The sequence below is a fragment of the Micropterus salmoides genome, unplaced genomic scaffold (genome assembly GCF_014851395.1).
Source record: "Micropterus salmoides isolate LMB-PRFRI ecotype aquatic unplaced genomic scaffold, ASM1485139v1 Ms_hic_scaffold_11, whole genome shotgun sequence".
Taxonomy (NCBI): Eukaryota; Metazoa; Chordata; class Actinopteri; order Centrarchiformes; family Centrarchidae; genus Micropterus; species Micropterus salmoides.
Genome location: NW_024040152.1, coordinates 14,590,771 through 14,617,011, shown reverse-complemented (window position 1 = coordinate 14,617,011; position 26,241 = coordinate 14,590,771). Strand labels below are relative to the sequence as shown.

Sequence of the window (26,241 nt, the reverse complement as noted above, 5' to 3'; positions counted from 1 at the left end):
ATTCATTTATGTCAACAGTTTTTGATGATGTTGGGGGGCACGGTGATCCAGTGGATAGCACTGTGGCCTCACAGCAAGAACGTTGCAGGTTCAAACCCCAGTTGTCTCTGCCTTTCTGTGTGGAGTTTGCATGTTCTCCCCCTGTCTGTGTGGTTTTCCTCCGGGTGCTCTGGTTTCCCCCACCATCAAAAACGTTACATGTTAGGTTCTCCAGTCAGTGCCGTTTGACCAGACACTGATAAAGATCTGGAGTTGCTCCCCGGGCGCTGCACACTGCTCCCTTGAGGGTTAAATGCAGAGAATGAATTTCACAACATGTATGTGACAATAAAGTATCTTCTTCTTCAATGACCACTCCACAGAAGAAATAGTCCCTATGAAGAACTGTTGACGGTGAGAATCAAGGTTCAAGGTTTACTTTCAATTAATGCATTTGCAGCATATATATAAACAAATATTTAAATAGGAAAAATCAGCAATACAATAGAACAAAGTACAAGTAGCACTGAAGGAAGGGAAGACCAAATCATATTTACAAGGAACAGTCGCATATTTGGATATATACCTATACACAGACAATATGTACACAGTGTGCAATATCAGTGTAAAGTGAGTAGTATAAGTTATAGTGCAAATGGAAAACTTTGGTTATAGTGGAAATGAGGGTAGTGCAAACTGTTATGGCAATGTGCAAAACAAGCATAACAAAGTTCTATTAAAAAATTGAGTCATTTATTTGCGCTTGACTGTGGAGGAAGAGGTGGAGGACTGTTTTTGGAAAGAGATGTCAATATTGATTCATTTTAAAAAGTGAGCACCACAAATTAAACTCTCCATTGAATAGGACCAAAACCTGGGCAAATAAAACTTAAACCAAGTAACTAAATATGATCACTTTGATTTCTGTGCTTAAGCACAGTCCACTGTTTTTCAGAGGGAAATATTGTAGTTTTTATTCCACTACATTCGATGCATTGTATAAGATTAAACCAGTGGTACCCGACATTTTTAATAGCGCCACTGGTTGGGACCTCTTCGTCACAGGTTTAAGATATCTACGAGCTGAGTGAGTATATGCACCAAAGGGACATTTGCTTATGGTTCATTCAGATATCTGTTTGAGGCCCTTGAACTGTCATAACCGATCATAATTATTTTGTAACCCTCTGAGGGAACTCTATCCCTAGTTTTAGGACAGTGGAAAAGGCTCCAAAGTTATGTTAGTGTTGCTATTGTGTTTCACTTTTACTTCCGTTTATTTAGCAATTGTAACTGGGTAGCCAGAGATAGTCGGTCAGCTGGATTGTAGTTGTGAGCTGCACCTTTCTGTGTGCGTAAATGAGAAGAGTAAGTACATCTGTGATATTGTATTTACTTGTCAAACCAGTTGTTATTTCTGCTGTTTGATGTGGTTAAGAGTTCAAGGGGTCGCTACGCGACCGTGGTGCTAATTATTTCCGCATTCGTACATTCACTTTCGAGCTTCGGCTCATCTGATTCGGTACGTCGGGTTAAAAATATGTAATATCGTGTTTAGACATGCGCATACTTTACTGTTACTTGTTGTTAGGATTGTTCAGTACTTGGTGGTGGAGTAGAATAAGAAGTAAGTGGTGTTAAATATTGCTATTTGGAGCGCTATCGAGACTTCTGAATCAAGGCCTTGCTAGCTCGAACGGAACATAGTATCCGGTACGGGGTTTTTCATAATAAAAGCAGCCAGCCGTTTAGTCAGGTGGAGGCTATAAAGCGTATCAAAGATGACAGGAAGTGCTGTCTGTTAGCGGGAACTTAACGCATAGTAGAAAATCTCATATTCTGACTATTGTTTTTGTTATGTTTGGTAATGTATATTAGTGCTTAAGGAGAAATGAGTGTGTGCATATGTTTCCTTTATTCATTTGTATTTGTTTCTCTCTTTATAGAAACCACACTTAGCATTACACTCATCCTCAAACTCACTCACAAAACAAAGAGGAATAAAGAAACAGAATAAGAACTATCCCTCCGCTCATCATTTCATACTCTGGAACATTTGGCCTAAGTGGTGTTCTGGCCGACACACCTGAGTGAACTTTATGAAAACCCAGAACTAGTACATAGACTGAGTGTCTACCCATTATCTTCACTACAAGGACAACCAGACTAAATGACCAAACTATATATAAAGTAGTAAAAACGAGTTCCACCTCGACCAGCTGCAATTTAATGATTCAGAATTCAGAATATATAGAGAAAAAAATGATTTTGAGGTAAGAAAGTAAAATTTTTGACCATATTTTGTTTAGTAGATTTTGCGATAAAATTGTATGACTTATGTTATATTGAAATGTAGTTTCTTAGGCTATGTGATGCATTTCTCCCCTGCTAATTTTCAGATCATTAGCTAGCCATTAGCTAGCTCCTATACATATAAATAAGGACTTTCTTGATTTTAATATTTTTACAGAGTGCCCCATGCAGTCTCTGGGCACACAATGCCTGCACCCCAGGGTGACCAGCATTCATTTGTCAGCACCGTGACCAGTGCTTCCCATTCACATGTTCACATGTTGGCGTTTGCATTGGCACCCAATCTTTTCCCTACTCAGTCTCTGTCAGTGGAGAGGGCAGAAAAAGGGCCGGTGTTGTGCCGAATTTTGCATGCCTGCCGAGAATAGCATAGCATATAGGCCTACTGAGAAAAAAAGTGGCTGCAAATAGCCTACATTATCTGTTCTGCCGAATTAGGCATCCGCCTCTTTTCAGACACTTTGTTGTGCACATTGATCAAATGTAGTTATCAGCGCTTACTTTTGCTGAATGTCAAGGAATGCTAATTCTACTAAAACACTCCAAGCGTTCAAAAAATATACACTTGAACTCCACAAAGAATATTATACCGTTTTTAAGCAGCAGTTGGAGGTGCTTGCAATTCTCAGTGGGTATGCAGAATTCAGCATAACACTTGTTTGTTAGTTGTGTGCAAGAAAAAGTATAGACCGTGTCATAGAGTCCGGTACTGTGTGCTGGTGAGTACTAGCCTACTTCAGTCACTGACTGTGACTCTGATTAAGACTATCCACACATTGACATTGTTTGGTAGACTTCAGGATGTAGAAAGATTTAAGACCACTTTTTGATGGTCATGGTCTCGACTCGACCGCATTTGTCCTCGGTTTTGTCTTGGACATTGAGGACTCGGGATTTTATTTCAAGACCATACCTTTGGGAATATCAATAAACTGCTTTTGCATTGTTTGATTTATTTGTTAACATCCTAACTTTGATTGGATGTAAAACGTATTGCTTCAAATGCAACCAATAACACTAATTAAAATGTGTTCTTGCCGTTAACGACTGGATGTATTAATACTCTCAATTATCAATACTTCCACTATCTGCATGAAATGAGTGAGGGTTTTTTATATTATTTTTTTTATTTTGAGTGAACTGATTGTGTAATTGAACTTCAGATCCCATTACACACTAATAATAATGCCCTTCCTCTTCAGCTGAAGAAAACTTAGAATGTGTAGAACATCTAATTAAATGCACTTAAATATGATTAAAAATATAACGAGACTTAAAATCTAAATCCTAACCATCACTATCAAAGCGATCTGCTCCTCTATTGGGTTGTTAACACAACTGAACTCAACTCTACAGAGAACTGTAGTTTGATTCAGTCTTTGTCAGATCTTACAGTTTGCACGGAAAGTGATAAGGGTTCAGAAACGTTAGTCAGAATGTGCAAGGGCCTCTGTGTGTGAGAACTTGAATAAAAAGGACCGCGGCAGACTGGTAGAGATCAGTGGGCGGGGGAGACAGGAAGTCAGGAAGATGTAACCAGGTAAGGAAACAGTGACACAGAGGATGGGTAGAGTGAGTGAGAGGACAGAGAGAAACAAAGAGAGAGAGTCACACCTTGAGGAAGTTAACAAAACAATAGGAGAACAAAAGACCAACTGAAGGTAAAAATGATTTTTTTTGTTACATTTTAAAGTCACGCCTTATTAAAGATATGATAAGATGAGAAATGTTGCTGGTGCACTAAACTTAAATGGGTTTGCTGGGCTTTTCAGTGTGGTGTTTTTAAGCTGACCACTTGATATCTGCCACTTATTTGTACATTTTCTAAATTGTTTCTCCATAGGATGGGACTTGTGCAATGTTTTGTGATTGTCTTGATGTTATCCGCACAGTGGGTGCTCTCCTCTCCAGTGGTAACAATGTCCTTCCTCTTCAGTTTATCAACCTAAATAATTGTAAAATCTTAAAGACAAGACCTACTGATGTTTGCTCAAATTGTCAGATGTCCAAACTGTACATGTATAAAGATGTTCATCAGGACTTTGCTGGAGGAGAGTGGTTCGTGTCTAATTGTATTCATGTGTTAACAGACAGATGGGATCCGGTTTTACACTATGTATGGCAGAAGGTGTCAAATGTGCCCTGCAGGTAAGAATAGCACAATAACTGGCGTGTGCTTCTTCTACTTCTGTATCTGTTTTTCTGTCTTCTCCTCGTTTTGCTTTGACTCACTGTTTTTAAATTTATGAATCAGCAGTGCTTCACATTTGGAAATTACTATGAAGCACTGTATCTATCTACTAGTATCTATCCTTCTTTCTCTGTGTGTCTTGTTTTTTTTGCATGTGTCTCCGTCTGTCTTGATGAAAAATGACGCACGCTTCACACTGAGTGTGTGTTGTACGACCACATCCTTCATTAATATGCACCCCGGGCGAGCAGACTCTCTCTCTGCTCTCCTTGTCTTCCGGTCGTTCTCATTTGTTTCTTTCTGTTCTGTCAGGTGAGTATGAGAAGTCTTGTAACGAGTGTGAGCGATGTCCTGCTGGAACCTACACAACTGACTGGAACCGAGAAAACGACTGCCATCGCTGCTACGGAGACTGCAGACCAGGTAAAGAAACTATGAGTCATTTTTGCCAAGTTAACAGTTTCATCCATGCTCGTCGGGACTCTGATGATACTAGTGACCTCTAGGTTTCTATAATAAACGTAAAATCGTTTAATCTCATTCTCTTTTCTGTGATCAAAATCCCTAAAATTCCCTCTATCTTCCACCGTCTCAGATTTACATCTGAAGGTGAGTCAGAACTGCACCAGCAAGTCCGATGTGAAGTGTATCTGTGAGGCTGGTTACAGATGCACTGCCACTGTTCCATACACAACAAACTGCAGAGACTGTGCCAAGATCCAGGAAACAACCACAACTGGTAAATACTTTACAGTGCACACTTTTATTGCCCTCAACCAGCAGGGGGCCTCATGATAAACAAAATATACTTCACTGACTGTAAGAGAACAACCAATAATGATACCAAAGGCTATAGGATTAGTTATTTACAAAAGTTAGGTGGCTCCCCCTCAGTGAGGTGAGCAGTACTATAAGAAATATTCAAATCCTTTACTTAAACTTGTACTACTACAATTTGAAAATACACCATTATTACTAATAACCATGCATTAAGTAATGCATACATACTACTAGTAAAGACAAGCAGGTATTAGCAGGAAAATATACCTAAGCATCAAAAGTAATTTTACTCATTTTAATATAAGGTCTTCTAAACATTGGTAATAAGAAATAATGAAATATTGAAAAAAGAGAGCTATAGGTATATGAAATGTGAAATATGAAAAAAAATGGATTTAATATTATTCTTATGAAAGGTCTCTAGAACGCTTGCCCAGTGTATTTATGTCAGAAATGCATTGCAATCAGGCTGGAACAAGATCATATCAGAAAAGCTGGTACTTTAGAAACCTCTGAGTGTACTTTTAGTTGGACCTTTTAATGACTTTATGGATAGTTGATTGTAGAGAGATTAGAGCGAATTGAGGGGAGAGGGAGATGGGAATGACATGCAACCCTCCAGTACCCGGCCGGACACTACCCAGTGCATACTCTACTATACTGTATGTAACAGTGTCTATTTGATCTAATTTCAAGAAAAACAATGTAAACTTCTAATCTGCAAAGTTACTGCCAGCTAAACGTATTCAGAAACAAAAGATGGTGCTGAGGAATGATTTTTCGTTCTCATACTGTAATACATGGTATTACATCTGGTGAAGCACGTTTCCCTTTAAACTCTCAGATCCCTCCTCGTTGTTTGAATTTAGTTTGGCTTCTATATTCGTTTTTAAGTGGAGGAAATGTGAGGAAAGATTACCTATCATCACAGTAACCAATATGTCTGCCCACTCTCTCACACCTGTGGATATTTCTCATATACACCTGTACTGTTTGCATTTAGGCTGCCGCCATTGCCCAGACATGTTTGGTCCTGTATTCATCCTTTTAAATCTAAATCCAAACATGTGATGTGTTTGTTCTCCAGAAGTAGCAGCTGTTACCTCAGATAAAGGTAAACACACAGCTTCCTCAACTTCCTCAGGACAGAGCAGCTCTTCCTCCAAACCCTGCACATTTCCTGAGTGAGTCATTGATTTCCCTAGATACAGTGCATAATAAATACCTCATAGAATGGAGTTTCAAAATTCCACAAAAACTTAAAATGCTCTCAAGGTCGCCGTATATTACATTATTTTAGCATTTGGTACAGACATTACAGATTTTGCAGACTGTCATTGTTCACGAGGTCACATACTTAAGATACTTGACATATTACACTTTACTCACACAGGTGTGGCCCTCGGTCAGTCCCAAAGTCTACAACTGGCCCACATCTTGAAACAGGTGAGGGCAATGTATGTGGAGAGTGTACAAAATTTTCAAATAATTTTTTTTGAGGAACTACAACAACTATTGGATGGACTTCCTTGAAATGTTTTAGACATTTGTCATTGATATTGGAATCCTACTGATGTAGGTGATCCCATGACTTTTCCTCTTGTGCCACCAGCAGATTGACTTTTATGGCTTTTAGTGAAACTATTGGGTAGATTGCCATAGAATTGTATATTTATGAAACCCAGAGGTTGATCTAATTTCAAAAACAATGTAAAATCCTACTTACCTTGGTGATTCCATAATTTTGCCTGTAGCGCCACCAGCAGCTCAAACTTTTTACTTATAATGTAACATATCTCAACATCTATTGGTTGGATTGGCACAAAATTATGTTCAAACATTAATAGTTTCCAGATGGTGAATGACTACTGACTTTGGTGATCCCCTAAATTTTCCTCTAGCACCACCAGGCGGTTCACATTTGAGGTTTCCACAGCCAGTGGATGGATTACCTTAAAAATGTTCCACTCAGGACGAATTGTAATAACTCTGGTGATCCCCTGACTTTGCCTTTAGTACCATAATCAGGTCAAAACCTAAATTTCTCCAATTCAATTTTTTTCTTTCTCTCAGACAAGACGCGCAGTCAGCTGGCCGCCATCTTGTGTCCAGTGGTTGCCATGGGATGCATGGCTCTTGTAATCCTGTTCTTTGTACGACGCCCCGGAGATGAATCATGTTTCAAGCAAGGTAAGATGGTGTTTACATCAGGGACATGTTCAGTTTCTGGTGTCTCAGTTTAATCAGTCAAACCTGAACTTTACAATCACATCACTTCTGGGAAACAATAAACAGTTAACTGAAAGCCTTTGGAAATTTCTATGATTAGAAATGTGTCATTAGCTTTGCAGATATGTTATAGATGGTTAGTTGCTGTGTAAATCATATATATATATATGTTGATTCATCATTGGTAGACATGTGTAGAGAAACTGACTTTCTATTACTCATTCATTTATCTGCTGTTTTCCAGCTATTGCAAAGCTACGCAACAAGGTAAGTAGCTAATGTCAAAGCTTCATTCATCATTTACCAACATAAGTGCCATCATTTCACTTTTATTTGCCCCACACTGTTGGACATGTTCTTCTTTAGGGAGGTAGAGATGCTTCTCATAAGCTGAAGGAGTCAACTCATCAGTTCTCCATAGACTCATCCAGTGCAAAGCAGCAGTCGTCGTCAGTTTCAGCAGCCAATCTGGGTATTGATGAGTGAAATGAAGACTTTCATGTGAAATATTTGACTCACTTTGTGGGGTCATCAATAAAACATGTAAAAGATGCAGCTGTGTTACTGTTGTGAAGTGTACATAATTGTCCTACTCCGTAAACTGTATATTGTATACTTAATGTGCTTCCATGGGTCAATTAAAACATTCCTTTAAATGCACTCTTTGCTTTGTTCTTGTCTCTGCAGGTCCAGTCCATGTCCATAATCCTGGGACAGTCATCTTCAGCTTGCTCAGTCAGTTTACAGGCCAGGTTGGTCCTACAATTGAAGGTGGGAAGATGGCCCAAAGAGGGAACAGCGAAGAGGAAGACGAGAGAGACTGTCCTGTGTTTCATCCCACATCCTCTCCCAGTATTCATCTCTCTGAGGAGGAGAGGAGCGGAGAGATTGACAGCATTTTCTTTCCCTCCCAGGAGCAGGGGAAGGACTGCCATGTGTCCAAAGAGGAGGCACTATGATGCATCGTGCAAATAAACAAAGATTTTTTGTTGGTGGTTACACTGCCATCCAGACCGGTCCTAAAACATTCTTTTAAAAGGAAGAAACTGTAAAACTGTGAACCCACAGATGAGTGTGGAGCAGATTCATCTTTTTCTGGTGAACTGTGAATCACAGCGTTCTGCAGAGACATTTTCATCAGCAGGTTCTGGAAAAACCTGTGGCCGGAGCACACGAGAAACTTTAACTCTGGTAGGAACACCTGAGAGGTGATTTCCTTTGTAAATTTTATTTAAAATGTCTTGTAAATATTCTTTAATAAGCTCTGTCAGCTCTTTCTAAAGTATAAGACCTGAATGCTTAATGTTTTGAAGAAATATTGGGCATTTTGATCACAATAAAATTTTATTTTGAAGAAGAATAAAGTAGAAATGTATGTAAGTAAAAAAAAACATTAACGTGATATGAATAATCTGATCAAAAAATTATTTATATATAAATGTAAAGATTGTAAAATATCTTTAACTTTTGTGTACTATAGTACATACCACAACATAGTGCACAACTCATACATAACCGTCACAGTGTAACACTCTCTGTGTTATATACACTTTTATCACCTCAGAGTCACAGATGTCAGTCACAGCATCGATCTTGAAACACTTGTTTTCTGTGGCTCCATTCGTCAGCGTGGACCGAGTGACTTTTGCTTCCCTTTGTCATGAAGTCCAAAGCAACAAGAGATTTTTTGCATCTGGTGTGTGGACTAAATGTCCACCTGTCAAATACTTGCTAATCCAAGTTCCGGCTCTAGTTCTTAACTCATACATCAATAGGTTGGTCACATTTCCCACACACTTCCTGGACAGGCGTGGATACTTCATCGTCCTGGGAGCATGGTGGTACCGTTGCAGCTTTTGAAGCCAAAAAGTAGCCTGATTGACAAGAGAATAGGGGAGTGTTTTTTTAAGGAATAGATTAGATTGAAATACTACATAAAAATAACATTAGATAATGAAAAACATACATTTGTGCACATTATAAAATGAAAAAAGATACTATGCTCAGTGTACTTGATATATTTGTATATTGCTGCAGGGTTATCAGCTCCATAGTAATAATCTACTAACCGTGCTTGGATCTGATCCAGCGCAGAAATGGCTTGATTTTTGTTGCAACAATTAGTGCAAATCCTGCACAAAGGAGGGCAATTATCACCAGGAACCACACAGTATCTGTAAGAATTAGTAAGTTTTTGAAAAGTTTAGATGAACACCCAGTGGATTTCCTTGTTTTTATTGGCACAGACAGAACTTGTAGCTTACTTTACCTCTGAGTGGTTTAGAGGGTACCCAGAGTGTGGTGAGGGTGACAGGTTTCACAGCTGAGGGGAAGAGATTAAAACAATTGATCAGCTCAGTGCAGACACATGTAATACTTTAAATAAATTGTTCATTGGTCAGATTAGTCAGTGAGCTCACTCTGAGGTCCGTTATTTTTAATACTCTGGTCAGGAAGTCTGGATGTAGGCTATAATCACATAAGGCGATTTATATTTAACTCGAGCCACCTTGTGTGTATGACCTTACTCCAGTAAACAAACAGTCACTAACTGAGGTCAGAACATGTAAAGACTTTATCAACATTATTATCAACTGATTAATTTGTATTTTTTTTAATAATTAAATCAACACGGAAGTATTACTGTTACCAGTATTGTGTTGTGCGGCAACATGTTGCCATTCCTGCTGTTTTAGCATTCTGGTTTTAAAGCAGTGACGGGTCCATTAAAAGAACAAAGACCCCCTTTTTATGCCAAATGATCAAACAGATGGAACAAAATATTTTGTTGTGCAAAAACCATCATGGAAGAAATCAATTACACAGTCTAAATCTGCGTAGTACCTCTGACAGCTGAATCTACTGTCCTTTAAAGCAGTATTAATAGCTTTGGGGCAGCAAAACACTTCACACATTATCCCCTCAAACATTACACATCCAGCAGATACACAGCAACATTAGCGTTCATTCGAAGTCATCTATTATGTTCCTCTCTCTCCTTTTAGCTCTGTTTGGTTCTCCAACAATTCCAGAGGGAGATATTTGGCTCTTTAGCTGCTAAATGCTCCACTTTGTTCACAAGCTAGTTGCTAACTTTATCTGCATGCGTTTAGTGCTGGGCAGGTAGCATACAGTTGGTTTTTCAGCTGCCTGCTGTGCTGGAAACAAGCCTGAGGAGTATGTAGAGAGAGTGAACCAAAACAATAAAGTCACAAGCTGTAAAACCAGCTGGTCTTTATGTTTTTAATCACACTAATAAACTAGAATGTATGTAGTTCCAAGGTAAAGGTATGGTGGCTATATATTTATATCTCTCATATAATGCACAGCACTTAAAAACTACACAAATCAAGTTATTTAATGAGTAACTTCGCTAAAAATCTTGGCGGTGGTTGGTTCAACCTGTATGCTCTAACACCACAGTAACGTTGGCTGTGGTGCAACAGATGCTGAACCAGAAAAGCTAGAGAAACAGTTTACAGTAAAATGGTTATGTCTACGGTAACCTTTCATCCTGGTGTTAAGTTTGTTTCCCAGGGTTTTCCATATTATATGTAGAACTTAATTGAGAATGTCTTTCCTTATCTACTATTAGCTTTCCTCTGTGATGCTGCAGCTAACTGTCAGGTGACTCAAACTTTGTAATGCAAAGTGTTAAAAACATTTTCTGCTATTTCAATAGCTATGGGTCAAATTTGGTTGGCTGTGTGGAGGAGTGTCCTACCTGTAGGGGTAGTGGTCTGCATTGGCACACACTGTGTGCAGGGTTGGTCTTTGCATTTGAAGCCAGCTTTGCATCTGCACACAGCCGGATGAGCGGGGTTACATTTTGACTCAAACTCCATGTTTGCTGTAAAAAAGCAACAAATAACAACAGTTGTTACTTAAAGTATAATCATAATTCTGAGTATGTCTGTGACGAACAAACATGTACACACAAAGGATGTCTTTAAACAATGAGATAAATCAGAAAATGAGAAATGACTCACAAACTGGGCATGACAGGTAAAGATTCTGGGTTTAAGTCATATGACGGTTATATTATCACTTTTGATACCTCTTCTTTAGAGACAGACAGCTGAAATTTCTCAGTGAAAGCAGTATTTCAATTTGATGAAACATTTTCTGTCTTACTGAATGCTATAACATGCAACATGCACACTTCAATATGAATTCACAAATTAACAAAGAGAAAACTACTTATTTGACCCCCATGGAGCCATAGTCATCACAAAAATATTTGTTTTAATAACCAGCCCAACATAGATTATGACATCATAAATAGTTATCATTTTGTGTCATTAAAGGTTACAGTCCATAGAGAACTTCCGATCTTAGTGGTTACATTTTGTACGTGACCTGACATAACAGCACATGTAGAGTGTCTTTAGCTAAAACTTAATTGTAACCTCAAAAACCGACACATTTTCAGTATGTTTGTTGGATCTAATTACATAATTACTACATTATTATCTTCAGTACACTCATGCCTTGGCACCCCAGTTTCCCAATGCTGACAATGAAATGTCTCCACAAGGAACATTTAAATTGAATATTTTAGAACAGATTACAAAACCTCTGCAAGTGATTAATAAACTCTTAGATTTGGCAATGTATGGTGATATTATTTTTGCTTGTCCTCACCCGGAGGTCACATTTTCACCACAGAGCAGTTAATCTGGAGATTTTGGAGCTGGCAGGGATTCTTGTTCAGGGGTTCTTTAGCAAGGTTGAGAGGTTGTTACCCCACTCACTAATTCACTCTGCTGTCCACGATGATCTATTATTGTACAATGTAAAAAGATTAACTTTGGAAGTCTTCAAATTGCTATTATTCTAAGATTCTAAGATTATCATAAAGAAAGTAAAAGACAGAAATAAGCGCAAAGGTTATGGGTGACTGCGATTCAGTGAAGTAGATATAACTGAAGTAACTGACATCATTTAAGGGGATTTAGGAACTGAAAATGTTATACTGAAGGCAAATTAGTACTAAAGTCTGCTTTGAAACTCGGTTTGCACATCCAAATCCTTGCAAATAGTTAACACCCTGATGAGGACCAAAGTATAACCAAAGAAACGCTGTTGTATTGCAAGAGAAGTTTGTGAGATTTTTGTGTGGGTTGAATAATTTCCAACTAAATTAGTTTCCATAGCCGTTAATTGACATAAAGCCCCTGCATGTGTAGGATTAGTGTTTTATTGACATTTTCAACACCCACCTTCATCCCCCCAAATTCAGCAAATAAATATTTATATAGGTTTTATAAAGTCAACTATCAATGAGTTCTACATGTAATTTCAGATTAAAGGATTAAAAGCTGCATTGTTTGCAGCTGCACTGAAACATTGGGTTGAAATATGCTAACCTTTTGATTACAATATGTCAAGAAAGTGTCTTGGTGCGCAAGTAAAAGTCAAACTCTCCTCAAATATCCATGTACCCATAAATTCAGAGAATCACATACTTTCTCTCACTTCTGTGTTTTCTGTCTTCTATGCTTTCCACAGTGACATTTAAAAATAAGCATAACAAGTTTTTGCTCACCTGTTGCAGGGCAGAGACCTGAGTAATAACATAGGATATGACATTTATGTCTGCTGCTCTTTCCGATGTTTACCACTTTTCTGTGTTTTTCTTTTTTCTTCTTTCCACTGACGATGGTCTACCTTTTGAACCTCCTTCTGTTTTACCACCATTGGTGGGCTGCGCTGCTACTAATGGTGGGGTTATTAGCATGTACCATTCTGCAGAATCCCACCCTGATAACCCTCTGAGCTGGTTCACTGAGGGTTTCTCAGACCCCCCATCCCCTCCTCCTTTGAATTTCTGTCTGACTGGATCCCACCATGACAGATGTAATGGGAAATCCCCTCGCATGTGTGACTTTAGGGTTGTATTAACTTCTCTGAAAGCATGATCTACAGACAGAGTTGAGTAACAACTCTTCTCTAAAGTGCTGTACCTGGACACAGTTGGTGGTTGGTCCACTGATGAATCACTTTACATGTCTTGCTCAAAAAGACAGACTTCACACATACACAAAATAAACAGGGAACCACATTGCTTCACAAGGGGGACTGAAATGATAGATAGTATTTTCAGAGTACTGTTTAATCACAGATATGACCACTTGACATCCATTGCTCTGTGTTTCTGTGTTTCAGCTCTATTTATTAACATTTTCAGCAGACTTCTTCAACCTGCATATCTCATAGTGATACAGACTAGTAATCATATTTGCATATTGCCGATGTAAAGAAAATGGTTTATATCTCCTATATGAGCAAGAACCCCCCCCCCTTTAAAATATTCTTGAATATCTGTTAGCAGTGGCTGTAAATTAATATACAACATCATATAAACCATAATAATATCATTGCTATTATCAATGGCGGTTTCTGTTGTAGGTCTAAATTTCACACAGTTCAGGCCTCACACATACTTAGCACCAGACCCCTAAGACAAAAGCTGTGAAATTACTCACGTTTAGTGCAATTTAAACACAAATTGCAGGCCATCTCCACATTGTAGTTATCAGAATAAAAGTTCTCTGGGCAGGCTTGACACGTAATTTCACAACTCTTGAATGCACGCCGCATCATATATTCACCTGCAATTCACACAGTTATTCACAGTTATTGCTTGTTTGCATCAAAACTATGGAATCTGTGATGATAAAAAAAGAAGCCATTGTACCTGGTTGGCACCTGTTACAGCACGACAAGGGGTTGTCCACTGGCCAGGGATATTGTGTCTGATTGCACTGTATGGAAAGCATAGGAGAGAAGAGAGAGAGGGCGTACAGGAAAGTAAAAGCAAAATAACAGCGTGGCTTCATCTGGGAATAGGAAAAAAAGAGGAGGAGGATGAGCAGAAAGAGGAGGAGGAGGAAAACAAAGATTTATTTAGTCAGATATCTTCACATGCTAACGTTAGTGGAAGTAAAACAACCATTGTTGATAAAAATGACTAAAGTCTATCTGGGCTTTATAGTATTCACACAAGTCATAATAGACAAAGAATTTGGCAGTGAGGCTCCACGATATACTGTACACACACATTGCATATTTGGAAAAAATATATATAACATGTTACATATAACACAATAGTACTGATAAAGAATATCAGACTAATACAAACACTTTACAGAGCTTAAATCCTGAGATTACATGAACATAAGTCTACTAACATTCAATACAACAGGACAGTTTAATCAAAAGGTTTTACAGCTACAGCTGAAAGTCTTTACTTACTGTGGATGAGGAGGTGAGACAACATCTAACCTGGGACCCTCTGAGTGTGAGACTGAACAGGGGACCAGAAGTGTGTCAGGGGATTATTCACATTCACACATGTCGTGATGACTCATAATGAAAGTGTAACATTTTACCGGAACTTTTGAAATCTTTCATCCTGTCTCTGTCTCTTTGCTGCGACCCCCTGGCTCTGTGCACAAAAACATGCCCTCCACCAGCCTCCACTTTTTTTCCACAGGCACCATCTCTCTCGTTTCATCCAAAATCAATCTTTTGGCTGCAAACAACCTCACGCTTTCGTTCTCTGGCGTGCATCTGTCCCTACCTCTTTCTTTCTCTCCTTCTTAGACTTGGATGATGAGGTCATTTCAGTAAAATATCATACACCAGTCATTTAACTCCAAGCCATCCTGTTGCTCTTACAGAAAGCTGTTGAGGAGATGAACATTATTCCAAGAAATGGTGTTATGCTAATGAGATATTCTGCAACTTCATGACAGACAAGAGTGAGCAATTTAAAGAGGTTCCTAATAACAACACCAAAGGCAAAGATAAGACAAAAATTCTTTATTAAAAAGTGACATTACTCATTGTATCATGAATGTGAACTGATATGTCTGCTTTCAGATGTAGTGACCTGCAACATATTGAAAGGGGCAAACTGGATCGGATTTGTTATGTTTTATTTAGAGGGTTTAGGGCACTTTTGTCTGAGTTACTCCTAACTGCATTACAGTTAATAATCTGTGTGTGGTAGCTAAAATTACTAAAATTACTTGTGTAGACAACTAAGGTTTGAATTGTCCAAAACGAGAGTAAAATGCTGCTGGCAATAAACAGAGTAAGTGAATGTCTGGGGAAATTCCTTCTATTACAGTATAAACTTTGTAGGTGGGACAGCTTTTTGTGTTATTAGTTTATTAGTGGTAAACAGCTCATTTGCATTTGTGTGAAAATCTTTCCCAAACACTTACTAAACCATGTTCTTTAATTTTCTTGACTGACTGCCTGTCTATCTCTTAAAAAAATCCTTTATTTCCTCATCCATATCAACTGAATTAGACATTGAGTGGCAGCACTTCCACCATTTGGCAATCATGTGCACGCCTGTCATTTCTTCACAAAAACCAGGCCACAACACGTGAACTGGCTTAAGGGTGACAAAGCAGCATCATAAAGGGGCTGTCTCTGAGGCCAGTGTGGCTCTTGGTGAGCAGCACCACTCAAACAGAGTACGAAGATGACTGGAAGAGAGATGACTGCGCATCAAAACCACTCTGAACTGACTGAGAGCAAACCTGGTCATGCTTATCTTGAGGTTTCAGTATTAGGCTGCTTGACTGTAAGGGTTAGTATGTTTGATTAGAACTTAAGAGGACTCTTTGCCAGGAACATGTCAACAGTGTTGTGATGAAGTAAACAGATACTACACAAAAGCGTTTGCTACATATAGACTCAGAGCTGGTTGCACAGGCTGCATGAAACTCACCAGCATCTGCGTGAAGATTAAAGCGTCTGCCTGCAACATATGGCAGTGTAGGTATCTGAAAACTTGAGAAATATAGATAGCAATGGGCGGTAGGGGAAGTAGAGAGATGAACATTGCTCAGTGAAAAGGAAGGATGTGGTTTTTCTGAGGAAGCATTTGTCTTACTCTGCTGACTGAGCTCTTTCGTGTATACTGTATGAGCAATGTCACGTGAGGGTACACTCTGCTGGCCTGCTTAAGTACCACCTTAATCAAATACTACTTTTTTAAATTATGGTGCCCTTAATTACAGTGCGTTAAGTTCTACTAATTTGGAGAAAATAATAAGCAATGACTTTCCCAACCATTAGCTCTCACAGGGTTACTCTTAAACCTTTGCCCTCAGGCCCCCCTTCCCTCATCAGGGAAAAAAAGCAAACAACCAGCCCAGCTCACTGTGTCCTCACCAATAGGTAGCCTACTGCCCAAGATACTATGACAGTTCCAGCTCTGAAACAAAATTAAGATGATAACTTAGTGCAGCCGATGCAAAGAGCAAACAGCAAGGAGGGAGTGAGAGCTTTCACAAATACAACCAGCTAATTATCGCCCAATCATCACACAAGCTGTGTGTGGACAGCAGAATGTGGATGCATGGCAGCCAGCCCTCAAACCCAACATTTAATGAGCCTACACGTCACACACACTCACGCAGCACACACAGAAACACACAACTGACACATTTTTTTCATATAAAGAAAAAATGTAGTATTACATTCTCAGAATTTACAAGAGGGGACAAATGATTAAGAATTGGTCTAGAGTGCGTCTCATAAAGTATTTAAAGTGCCCCCTAACTCACCAACTCACAAAACTGATATTTTTGGGGAGTCTGGGGCAGATTTGCCTACACCTCAATCTAGCCTACTCACGTGCAGGTTTTTCTCTGGAGGACAGAGATCGGATTTCAATGTGGATAACGAGAACGCATTAAAAATACTCGGTTTGAGGTCCAATAAGGTTTAGTTGTGGGAGTAAATGTTAAGTAGCCTATTTTGAAAATGATAAAAATAACCTAGCCTATATAACATAAATACAAAAAAAACAAGCATTTAAAAGTTATGTAGCCTATGTCCCTCTCCTGTTCCCAAAGTAAAAACATAGGTCCCTACCCAGTTCTTAAAAAATAAAATAAAGAACAGTCCCTTATTAAAAATGAATGTAATGGTGAATGTGGTCTAATGGATTTGTGAACTGCCATGCACCTGTGTGTTTATCGGCGCTAACCTCTCAATTTGCCCATTATATAGCCTATGTTTAAGATGTGTTTTTGCCCTCAGCCTTCTTGCCAAACACTTCTTCGCAATTCCTTGAAATGTGTTCGTGACGCAGCTATTTCCCGTTTGAGTCCGCCTCCGCCCGAGCTTGGCAGAGAGGGGCAACGGCAGCGTCTGTCTGCTCTCAGTAAAAACAAAAAAGTAAACTAACTTACAGATAATATTCATGTGGACATATGGACCTGAAGTAAAGAGATACCCCTCGCCGTAACACTGGCCGTCCAGGTAAGTGGCGGTAAAATACCTCTGCATGTCAGTCTGTGGGAAGGGGAGATTCATATCAGGCAGTGGGCGTAATGTGGTGTGCAGCCTACTTAAAACGAAACCATTTAGACAAGAAACAAAAACGGTAATATCTTGACTGTAGATTTACCTCTTAAATAGTAACGTTAACGCTATCTGTAAACACGTAAGCCAAGTCGTCAGGTTGAGTTTTGAAGGTTATAAAATTACTCCAGTTGTAAAAGTTCAGGAAATGCGTTTCAGTGCATCAGGGAAGCTGCCAAACAAGTGATAGGGAATGTCTCTGCGAACCACATATTCCATGAAATAACCTTACTTTATGTGTGTTGAATCCCCTAAAATCACTTACTTACGTTTTATGGCGCAATCGAGACAACCTAATTGACAAATTCAGCCAACAATTTGCCATTAATTTCAAATTCCTTAGTTTAAGGGTACATTAAGATATGCTATTATGCATTAAAACAAACTAAAAGACAGTGGCTTTTACATTTTATCCAAATAACTAATAATATTTAACATAATTTCTTGCTTATCTGTAGCTGACCTTGCAGATTGTTTCATTTATTTGCTTAGGTGTTGATAAAAATCACCTGTGAAACTAACCATGACTGCAGTTAGGCCTATTACTGTTCCATGCTACATACAGGAACAGTTGGTCCTGGCATACTGACCCTTTTTAAGGTAATATTGACATATTTCACAAGGCATTCACTACTGCATCTAAACATAGCAATAACCATACATCTGATATGTCTACAGCATATTTACTAAACAACTACAGAAACACATGTAAAGCTGTACTTGACTCCATAGCAGCTGTTTGAAAGCTGGAAATAAACTAAATAACAGCACCAGAGAGAAATTAGCAAACAGTATTCTCCTCAGTGGCCCCTGTGACCTATGGTGTTTCCCAATGCTACGTCTTTGGACCCTTGTTGTTCTCTACATGTTACGACTGGGACAGATATTTAAAAACACAAAATCCAGTACCATTATGCAGATGACACACATTTATGTCCCATTAAAAACAGTGAAGAAGGCTATTTTGTCCCAAAACCTCCTCCAGCTAGACGAAAACAAATGGGAAATAATTCTCTCCAATCCCCCAGATTAATCCCTATATTACAGAATTATCTTGGATTCCTGTCGTCACATATCAAACCTGCGGCAAGAAACCTGGGTGTTATATTTGACAGTGACCTTTATCATCTTGATAAGATTATTATGTTAACTCACAATATTTAGGAGCCAAAACAAACTATTTAACACCTTCAGCTGGCAACAAACGCAGACACTCAGCTTTAAACAAATATTGACAAGACAATATCACATCAGCCCTGTTTTAGCCCCTCTTCACTGGTTACCTGTTAGTTTTAGAATTGATTTTAAGGTTTTACTGATTACTTTTAAAGCACGTCATGGTTCCAGCTACATTGTTGAACTGCTGCTTCCCTGTGAGCCAGGCTGTTATTTTATTCATTCTAGCCCACTGTTTTAATGCCAAAAGGCCTTGTTCTGTTTTACTATTAGTATATATCTTTATTGTTGGCTTTATTTTACATTTATTTTTATTGTTTGAACTATGTTTTTGAAAGCGCTGTATAAATAAAGATTATTATTATAGGATTATCTATTATTATAATAATTTTTAGAAAGATCCTGTCATGGACTCTAGTGTAAACTGTGACCTATTGGTGGTGCTATAGAGCTCTTTGGAGTAATACCTTTTGAAAAACATGATGCTAACACTAAGTTGTTGTTTTTTAAACCTGTGTCATTAATACAGATAATTAATCTTGACTTAGTTATACATTTAAGGCATTATAAGTTTTAATTAGTAGTGGTAGATGGACTTTAATATAACTCACATACATATAGTTTTCCTTGCAGTTGACCTCAGATGGATTGAGTTTAATCTGAGAGATAATGGAGGGAGGCGTCCACAGAGGAAGCTGGAATAAAAAAGGCCATGTTGGCACAATACTGCTCCTTATGGTGAGAAACACTTACTTCACTAAACACGTTGAAATTGCAGGTGATGAACGCAGTGTCTGCGTTTGTTGACTAACTGTCATGTGATGGACAATAAAGTTTTTCGTTGTACATTCATTGTGTTTTCTTTGCAGTGCGTTTTCATCCCCAGTTTGACATCATTGTGTCCAGATGGTGACTATCCTAATGACAAGGGAATTTGTTGCAACAAATGCCCTCCAGGTACATCATGGCCTCCTGCACACCACACATGATTGACAGTAGCATGCTCATTATTGAAAATATCACACAGGCAGATGTCTTCTTCTATCAAATCCATTCTACAAAGTCTTAAGTCTCACATGTGATGTTCATGTTTTCCAGGTTTTAGGCTTACAGAACAGTGTCATACTGTGGGTCAGAGAAGTAACTGCTCACGTTGCCCTGACAGACAATACATGGACCAGATAAACTTCTTCCCCAACTGCAGACGTTGCAAAAGCTGCAAAGGTAGAGTGATGTTACCTTTTTTCAGAATCAGTTTCACCTCTTTGACATGCAAGTGTTGGTCAGGTGATGGTTTGCTTTGTTCACCTTTTCTCTCCTTTTAACTTTTCTCCAGAAATTTACAATGAAGTAGTGGAATCACCATGTCAAAAAGAAAAAAACACTATTTGTCGCTGTGCGGACGGTTATTACAAAGTTCCCATCCTCTCAGAAAAATACGATTGTCGCAAATGTACACAATGCGGCAGTAATGAAAAGCAAAAACAGGCTTGTAAGTAAGATCTGTCAATATATTAAATTATACTTTACTAATACTAGCCTTTTATTTATTCATTCTGTGGCTCATCCAGCTTTTCCTCAGTTCAGTCTTAATAGAATTATTTTTATTGTGCACAGGTACACCAGTGAACAACACTGTGTGTGAATGTACGGAGAACTTCTATAGAGTCAACAAGGTCTGTGTACCCTGCAACAAGTGAGTATACTAATGTATATAAGCTTTTGGTGCATGCGTTGTTCCCATCCTTCTGTTTGGGATGGTTTTAGTTAAAGTTGTTAATGGGGAAGTCGGGTTGTTGAAATGAAACTTGTAGCACACGTCCGACTTTGTTCAATTTTTCCATTTGTTGGCAACAGAAGAGAGAAGTAACGAGGCACTAAGCCCGAGTCACTGACATTTCAGCATTTACTAAACAAATGCTCACTTATTAAATATACTACCTCATGTACTTCTGTTTCACCCAATGTATGCCTGGTTCACTGAGGAAGGACCTTCAAAGTAACTGGATGAAAATCCCTTTTGTGGTCTTACAGTATAGATCAATAAATCTGTCAGACATGTTTGTCAAACTGTTGTGGATTTGAAACAGGATATGGTTAAAGGCATTTGAAAAGGGAATTATCAGTGAAAATTGTGGTTCTGTCCAGAAGACTCTTTTAAGTGAGTAATGTGTCCAGATTTAAATTAAGTAATAAGTGTTAAGTAGTAGGTGGATAGACACAGATATTTGTCACAGATAAAAGAGCGAAAAAGAAGGGGGGCCTGGAAGAAACAACTGCCCATATGTCCTAGCATGATCTAAATTTCAATGTTCAAAAACAATTTTTTTAGTGTTTACATGCAGTTTGAAGTAGTTTGTTGGTGTGATAAAAGTTCATGAGCCATTGTGTAAATCACTTCCTCTTAAAATGTGCTACTTCCTCCTAAATGTTGTGAAACATCCTGTCTGTTCTCCACAGTTGTACCACCGAGTGCAAACATCACTGTTCATTACCAACAGAAGGTGAGCACTAGTAACAAGGATATGATTATAAGCCAGACTTTCATATGAAAAAGTTAATACACTGGCATCCAGAATGACAATAGATTTTTCAATAGGAATACAGTAGCTTTGAGCCTACTTAGCCAGATTCTGCTCGTCACTGATATCAAAGTGTTAAATTAACTGGTCCTATAATTTTTACAAAATCTGATAAAGAAGAAATTATGTGTATAATGTATAATGAACACAGCTGTACTGTAGTGACGGTGGCAACCAGGTATTGGACAGCAGCAGTCTGACATGAAGGGTCAAAATCTAATTTTATCTCCACAATTGTTACTGGTAAGATCTTTGCAGAGTAGCCAGGTTTGTGTGTTTTCTTCAAAAATTTGGCTCTTAAGATGTGAAAACGAGTGAAAAAGCTAAAAGATATGGAGGATACCTGATCTAATGATCTGGCGACCAGCTGTACTACACATTGTCTGCTAGCTGCACTACTGACAATAGTAGAGTCTGAGAGGAGATGAATGAACAGCAGTTTGAAGTGGTTAGTTTGATTAGCCATTTCACAAAAAATGTCTCCAGCAGAGTCAATTCAGTCAATTCAATCCCTTTTTTGTGAAATTTCAATCAGTACCATCTGACTTTTAGCAAACACTGTCACTACTGCTAGCTACAGTAGCTAGGAAGGTCATTGTATCAAATGAGCCAGTGTCAGTCATAGTAAAATCTTAAAATAAATTTTCAATTGGTTAGTCCATCCATCTATTTTCTGCCACTTATCCGGGTCCAGGTCGCACTAATATAACTGGTTATATCATTAGGCATGTACTGATGGGTAGTACTGCAAAAAAAGTGATATAATAAATAGGCCATATTGTCCCACTGGTTTTCCATCATACTTTCATGCTTGAACCGTGATGATGATGATGATAATCAAAACTTGGCAAACCCTGTATATCCTTGTCTAGCATCAAGATCAGATCTTTATAAAATGTGAAAGAAGGCGTTGATCAGATGTTCAGTAACTGCAGTGTTTTTTAGCAGTTTTATAACAACAGAATGTAGTTTGTAGTAGACTGTCTCAAAACATTATTGCTTTTTTAACACATTATGTGTCTTCATGTCTTGTTCTCCATCACCTGCTATAGATCCTACTTATCTTTATGTCCATAAAGGTCTTATTGCTGGAGTTGCAGCTGCAGTGCTGGTATTGTTGGTGCTGGTATTTTTCATCACCTATACTGCCACAAAATGGTCTACCAAAAAGAAGTTGCTGAAATCGTCCTCCCAACTTCCCGATGCCTCTCTGGACACATGCCAGGTACACTGATCCAACTGTCTTTGGTTACTTTTCTTTGCTGGGTGTACGCCTACGGTCAATAAAATGTGATCTGTCTTTGTTTTTAAGCAAATCCTGATGCAGAGTGAGGAACCATCAAACAACACAGTCAGGGCTGTTCCAACAAGTGAACAGGACCAGCCAGCCAATCTGCCTGACTGCGTCCCCTTGGAAATCAAGAGTGAGTATACAGGTGCTGGTCATATAATTAGAATATCATCAAAAAGTTGATTTATTTCAGTAATTCTATTCAAACAGTGAAACTTGTATAATTTATACATTCATTCCACACAGACTGATATATTTCAAGTGTTCATTCCTTTTAATTTTGATGATTATAACTGACAACTAATGAAAACCCCAAAATCAGTATCTCAGAAAATTAGAATATTGTGAAAAGGTTCAATATTGAAGACACCTGGTGCCACACTCTAATCAGCTAATTAACTCAAAACACCTGCAAAGGCCTTTAAATGGTCTCTCAGTCTAGTTCTGTAGGCTACACAATCATGGGGAAGACTGCTGACAGCTGTCCAAAAGACGACCATTGACATCTTACACAAGGAGGGCAAGACACTAGCGGTCATTGCTAAAGAGGCTGGCTGTTCACAGAGCTCTGTGTCCAAGCACATTAATTGAGAGGCGAAGGGAAGGAAAAGATGTGGTAGAAAAAAGTGTACAAGCAAAAGGGATAACCGCACCCTGGAGAGGATTGTGAAACAAAACCCATTCAAAAATGTGGGGGAGAATAACAAAGAGTGGACTGTAGCTGGAGTCAGTGCTTCAAGAACTACCACGCACAGACGTATGCAAGACATGGGTTTCAGCTGTCGCATTCCTTGTGTCAGTTGGCCAACATTTCTAAAAATCCTTTTTTGTATTGGTCTTAAGTAATATTCTAATTTTCGGAACGAATGAATATAATATCCAAGTTTCACTTTTTGAATGGAATTACTGAAATAAATCAACTTTTTGATGATATTCTAATTATATGACCAGCACCTGTATTTTACACTGCACATAGCAGCACATGCTCCTGAGCACTGGTCCTGTGTGTTTGGGCTCAAGAATACAGAAAACGATTGTACCAACTCTTCCCTTCAACACCCCTCTCCTCTCTCCTCAGTCCCTGACCTGATCTACATGGTACTGGATCTGGTTCCTGTGCTGCAAGTGAAGCAGCTGGTGCGTTATCTCGGTGTGAAGGATACAGAGATCGAACAAGCAGAGGTGGATCACCGATCCAGCCGGGAGGCTCACTACCAGATGCTGAGGGTGTGGGCCGAGAGAGGGTCACGTGGAGGAGGACGAGGTGGAATGCTGCACTGGCACTTGTTGCAGGAGTTGATGGACGAACTGAAGAAGATGCACCTGGGACGGGCAGCCGAGGAGCTGGGTACAAAGTATGGCATTCAGTAATTCTGCTACGTGTTCCAGGTGGAATAAAAAGCCTTATGAAACCAAGTATTGGACTCACTCACGGACAGCATCAAAGCATACAAACTGACACGGTGCTATCACCAATGCAGTTTTATTTCACAGCAACCAGCATCACTGAGCACTCTACCTCTTGTCCTGCTAATCACTCGCTGAGATGACATGGTCGAACTACTGAGAGCAATGAATCAATTGGTTCTGGGAGGGAGAGTCACAGAAAATGGGACTATGCACTGATACAGTCTGCTTAAAACTTGTGAAGAACTTTTAGCAGTGTGTTTTTGAATCTAAAAGGAATAATAAGACCTTTTGGGAACTAGTTGAGATGAGAAGATTGTTACCACTCGTGTGTGTGGTAAATGTGAAGCTACAATCACAAGCAGGTATGGATAGCTTTGTGTAAAAACTGGAAACAGGGCAACACAGCTAGCCTGGCTTTGTCTAAATGTAACTGATACCACCAGCACCTTCAAAGTGCACAAAATCGTTTGTTAAAGCTAGACAAAGCTACAGCTACAGTATAGAGGTGCAGGTAGGTAGACCATAGGACAGATTCAGGCTAGCTCTTTCACCGGTCTCCAGTCTTTATGCTAAGCTAAGCTAACAGTATTTACCATACAAACACGAGAGTGGTATCGAGTTGAAATTGAATAAGCATATTTCCCAAAATGTCAAACTAATCCTTTAAGGGTCATGGAGCCTTTTATAAGATGCACATTTTCTATGATATTACTATACTGTACATTTTATCTGTGGAAATATGGGGGGATATCATTGTCTTAACAAATTGTATCATCCATTGTACCTACTCTTCATGCACAGTTATGCCAATTAAGCTATTCTTTTTCTAGTACTATTAATCTAATCTATATAAATATCTAAAAAAAAAACTTTTTATTTAGCAGGGGGAAGTGCAAAATCAAATACTGATTATTCAGCCACAAAGTTAACTGGTAATGTTTTAATAGTGTTGTTTTTATACTGTATCTTTGTTCAAATATTATGGGAACAACGACAAAGCTGGGGAGGCTTAAAGTTCATACTTAATGTAGACCAGACCCCTGCCACTTATTAAAGCTTTACAGCCCCATTCTTTTACGCCTCATTATAGAAGCGTTATTCGTGACTGTTGGAGAATATCTGACACTCCCTGTCTCAGTATGCTTTAGCCAAGCAACTTTTATAATTGGCAGTCTCAGCCTGCAAATTCAGATGTGAATTAGTCATACTCAGACTGACGACGTGTCATTCCAAAGCACTTTTACATGTATGATTATACTTCTAAATGTACTTACATATAAAACTTAAATGTATTATACTTTTGAACAGAATCATACATTGAGTGAACAATCAATGTTGAAGAATGTTGAGCACCGTACAAATGATGATGTGTTGATATTGCAACTTTAAATAAACATCACATTTCTTAATGTGTGTATCTGAATTGTTCCATAAATTAGGCTGGACTGGAAGACATCTTTCCTCCTTTGTCTTAACTTAACCCTAACTGTGAAGTCTTTTTTGACATGACCTGGTCTTTTCATCTTTTTTTCTCTTTCCTGTAGCTACTTTATTTTGGCTTGTCTTCCCTATAACTTCTTACCTGCCAGCAGTGCCATCAATCCCCAGAGTTTCATGGTTGAGCTCACATTTATGCCACATTCTGTTATGTAATGTGCAAACAAAACAACTGCTGCTTTTGCTGTATAAAAACACAAGACCTCTCTTCCCCTCTTAAAATGATTTCTTCCTGTTTGCTAAAGGTGATCCAAAACCCTGACTGACAGAAAACAATAGATCATCCTCAAAAAAATCTGTCATCACCTAAGACACGCTAAACACTTTCAACTGAAACACATTAACTGGCCTTAGCACTGATGTGTTGGCTGCAGAATCCAGTTGTTCCTGTTAGGCCAGTT

General features: G+C 38.7%; 3 protein-coding genes across 10 annotated transcripts; 2 read left to right on the top strand and 1 right to left on the bottom strand.

Moving 5' to 3' along the window:
* The first annotated feature begins 856 nt into the window (after positions 1-856).
* On the top strand, positions 857-8,948 carry si:dkey-260g12.1 (tumor necrosis factor receptor superfamily member 5). 6 transcript variants are annotated; one of them, XM_038711140.1, is made up of 12 exons: positions 1,073-1,347; positions 1,926-2,252; positions 4,136-4,205; positions 4,383-4,440; positions 4,796-4,906; positions 5,079-5,222; positions 6,351-6,447; positions 6,657-6,709; positions 7,337-7,453; positions 7,737-7,759; positions 7,859-7,964; positions 8,180-8,948. In XM_038711140.1, the coding sequence occupies exons 2-12, from the start codon at positions 2,209-2,211 to the stop codon at positions 8,449-8,451; spliced, it is 1,095 nt and encodes a 364-aa protein (XP_038567068.1). In that variant the 5' UTR covers positions 1,073-1,347; positions 1,926-2,208; the 3' UTR covers positions 8,452-8,948. The 6 variants fall into 6 exon arrangements, with proteins under 6 accessions (XP_038567067.1, XP_038567066.1, XP_038567068.1 ...); XM_038711142.1 differs by adding an exon at positions 2,450-3,953 and having other exon boundaries at positions 1,074-2,252; XM_038711138.1 differs by lacking the exons at positions 1,073-1,347; positions 1,926-2,252 and adding an exon at positions 873-1,066.
* On the bottom strand, positions 8,818-17,377 carry cd27 (CD27 molecule). Its single transcript, XM_038711148.1, has 7 exons — positions 14,750-17,377; positions 14,193-14,334; positions 13,981-14,106; positions 11,217-11,342; positions 9,762-9,815; positions 9,562-9,666; positions 8,818-9,366 (listed from the first exon to the last, which is right to left on the bottom strand). The coding sequence occupies exons 2-7, from the start codon at positions 14,332-14,334 to the stop codon at positions 9,254-9,256; spliced, it is 666 nt and encodes a 221-aa protein (XP_038567076.1). The 5' UTR covers positions 14,750-17,377; the 3' UTR covers positions 8,818-9,253.
* Positions 17,378-17,622: 245 nt separating this feature from the next.
* tnfrsf1a (tumor necrosis factor receptor superfamily, member 1a) lies at positions 17,623-25,752 on the top strand. Of its 3 annotated transcripts, none has more exons than XM_038711147.1 (10): positions 17,623-17,782; positions 19,694-19,798; positions 19,930-20,017; positions 20,159-20,284; positions 20,397-20,552; positions 20,678-20,756; positions 21,521-21,564; positions 22,722-22,867; positions 22,955-23,066; positions 24,012-25,752. In XM_038711147.1, exons 2-10 carry the CDS (start codon positions 19,730-19,732, stop codon positions 24,302-24,304), a joined length of 1,113 nt encoding a protein of 370 aa, XP_038567075.1. In that variant the 5' UTR covers positions 17,623-17,782; positions 19,694-19,729; the 3' UTR covers positions 24,305-25,752. The 3 variants fall into 3 exon arrangements, with proteins under 3 accessions (XP_038567075.1, XP_038567073.1, XP_038567074.1); XM_038711145.1 differs by having other exon boundaries at positions 22,695-22,867; XM_038711146.1 differs by having other exon boundaries at positions 19,682-19,798; positions 22,695-22,867.
* Positions 25,753-26,241: the final 489 nt, after the last annotated feature.

What these genes read in the sequence shown, in the direction of transcription:
- si:dkey-260g12.1 (XM_038711138.1), top strand. Translation starts at nt 888, where the DNA reads ATGATCACTTTGATTTCTGTGCTTAAGCACAGTCCACTGTTTTTCAGA. An exon ending in TGGCCCACATCTTGAAACAG is followed by an intron (nt 6,710 to 7,336) that starts GTGAGGGCAATG and finishes TCTTTCTCTCAG; the next exon opens with ACAAGACGCGCAGTCAGCTG. An exon ending in TTGCAAAGCTACGCAACAAG is followed by an intron (nt 7,760 to 7,858) that starts GTAAGTAGCTAA and finishes GTTCTTCTTTAG; the next exon opens with GGAGGTAGAGATGCTTCTCA.
- cd27 (XM_038711148.1), bottom strand. Translation starts at nt 14,334, where the DNA reads ATGAAGCCACGCTGTTATTTTGCTTTTACTTTCCTGTACGCCCTCTCT. An exon ending in GTGTTTAAATTGCACTAAAC is followed by an intron (nt 11,343 to 13,980) that starts GTGAGTAATTTC and finishes GCTTTTTTACAG; the next exon opens with CAAACATGGAGTTTGAGTCA. An exon ending in GCAGACCACTACCCCTACAG is followed by an intron (nt 9,816 to 11,216) that starts GTAGGACACTCC and finishes TCTTCCCCTCAG; the next exon opens with CTGTGAAACCTGTCACCCTC.
- tnfrsf1a (XM_038711145.1), top strand. Translation starts at nt 19,730, where the DNA reads ATGGAGGGAGGCGTCCACAGAGGAAGCTGGAATAAAAAAGGCCATGTT. An exon ending in ACGTTGCAAAAGCTGCAAAG is followed by an intron (nt 20,285 to 20,396) that starts GTAGAGTGATGT and finishes ACTTTTCTCCAG; the next exon opens with AAATTTACAATGAAGTAGTG. An exon ending in CCTCTCTGGACACATGCCAG is followed by an intron (nt 22,868 to 22,954) that starts GTACACTGATCC and finishes TTTGTTTTTAAG; the next exon opens with CAAATCCTGATGCAGAGTGA.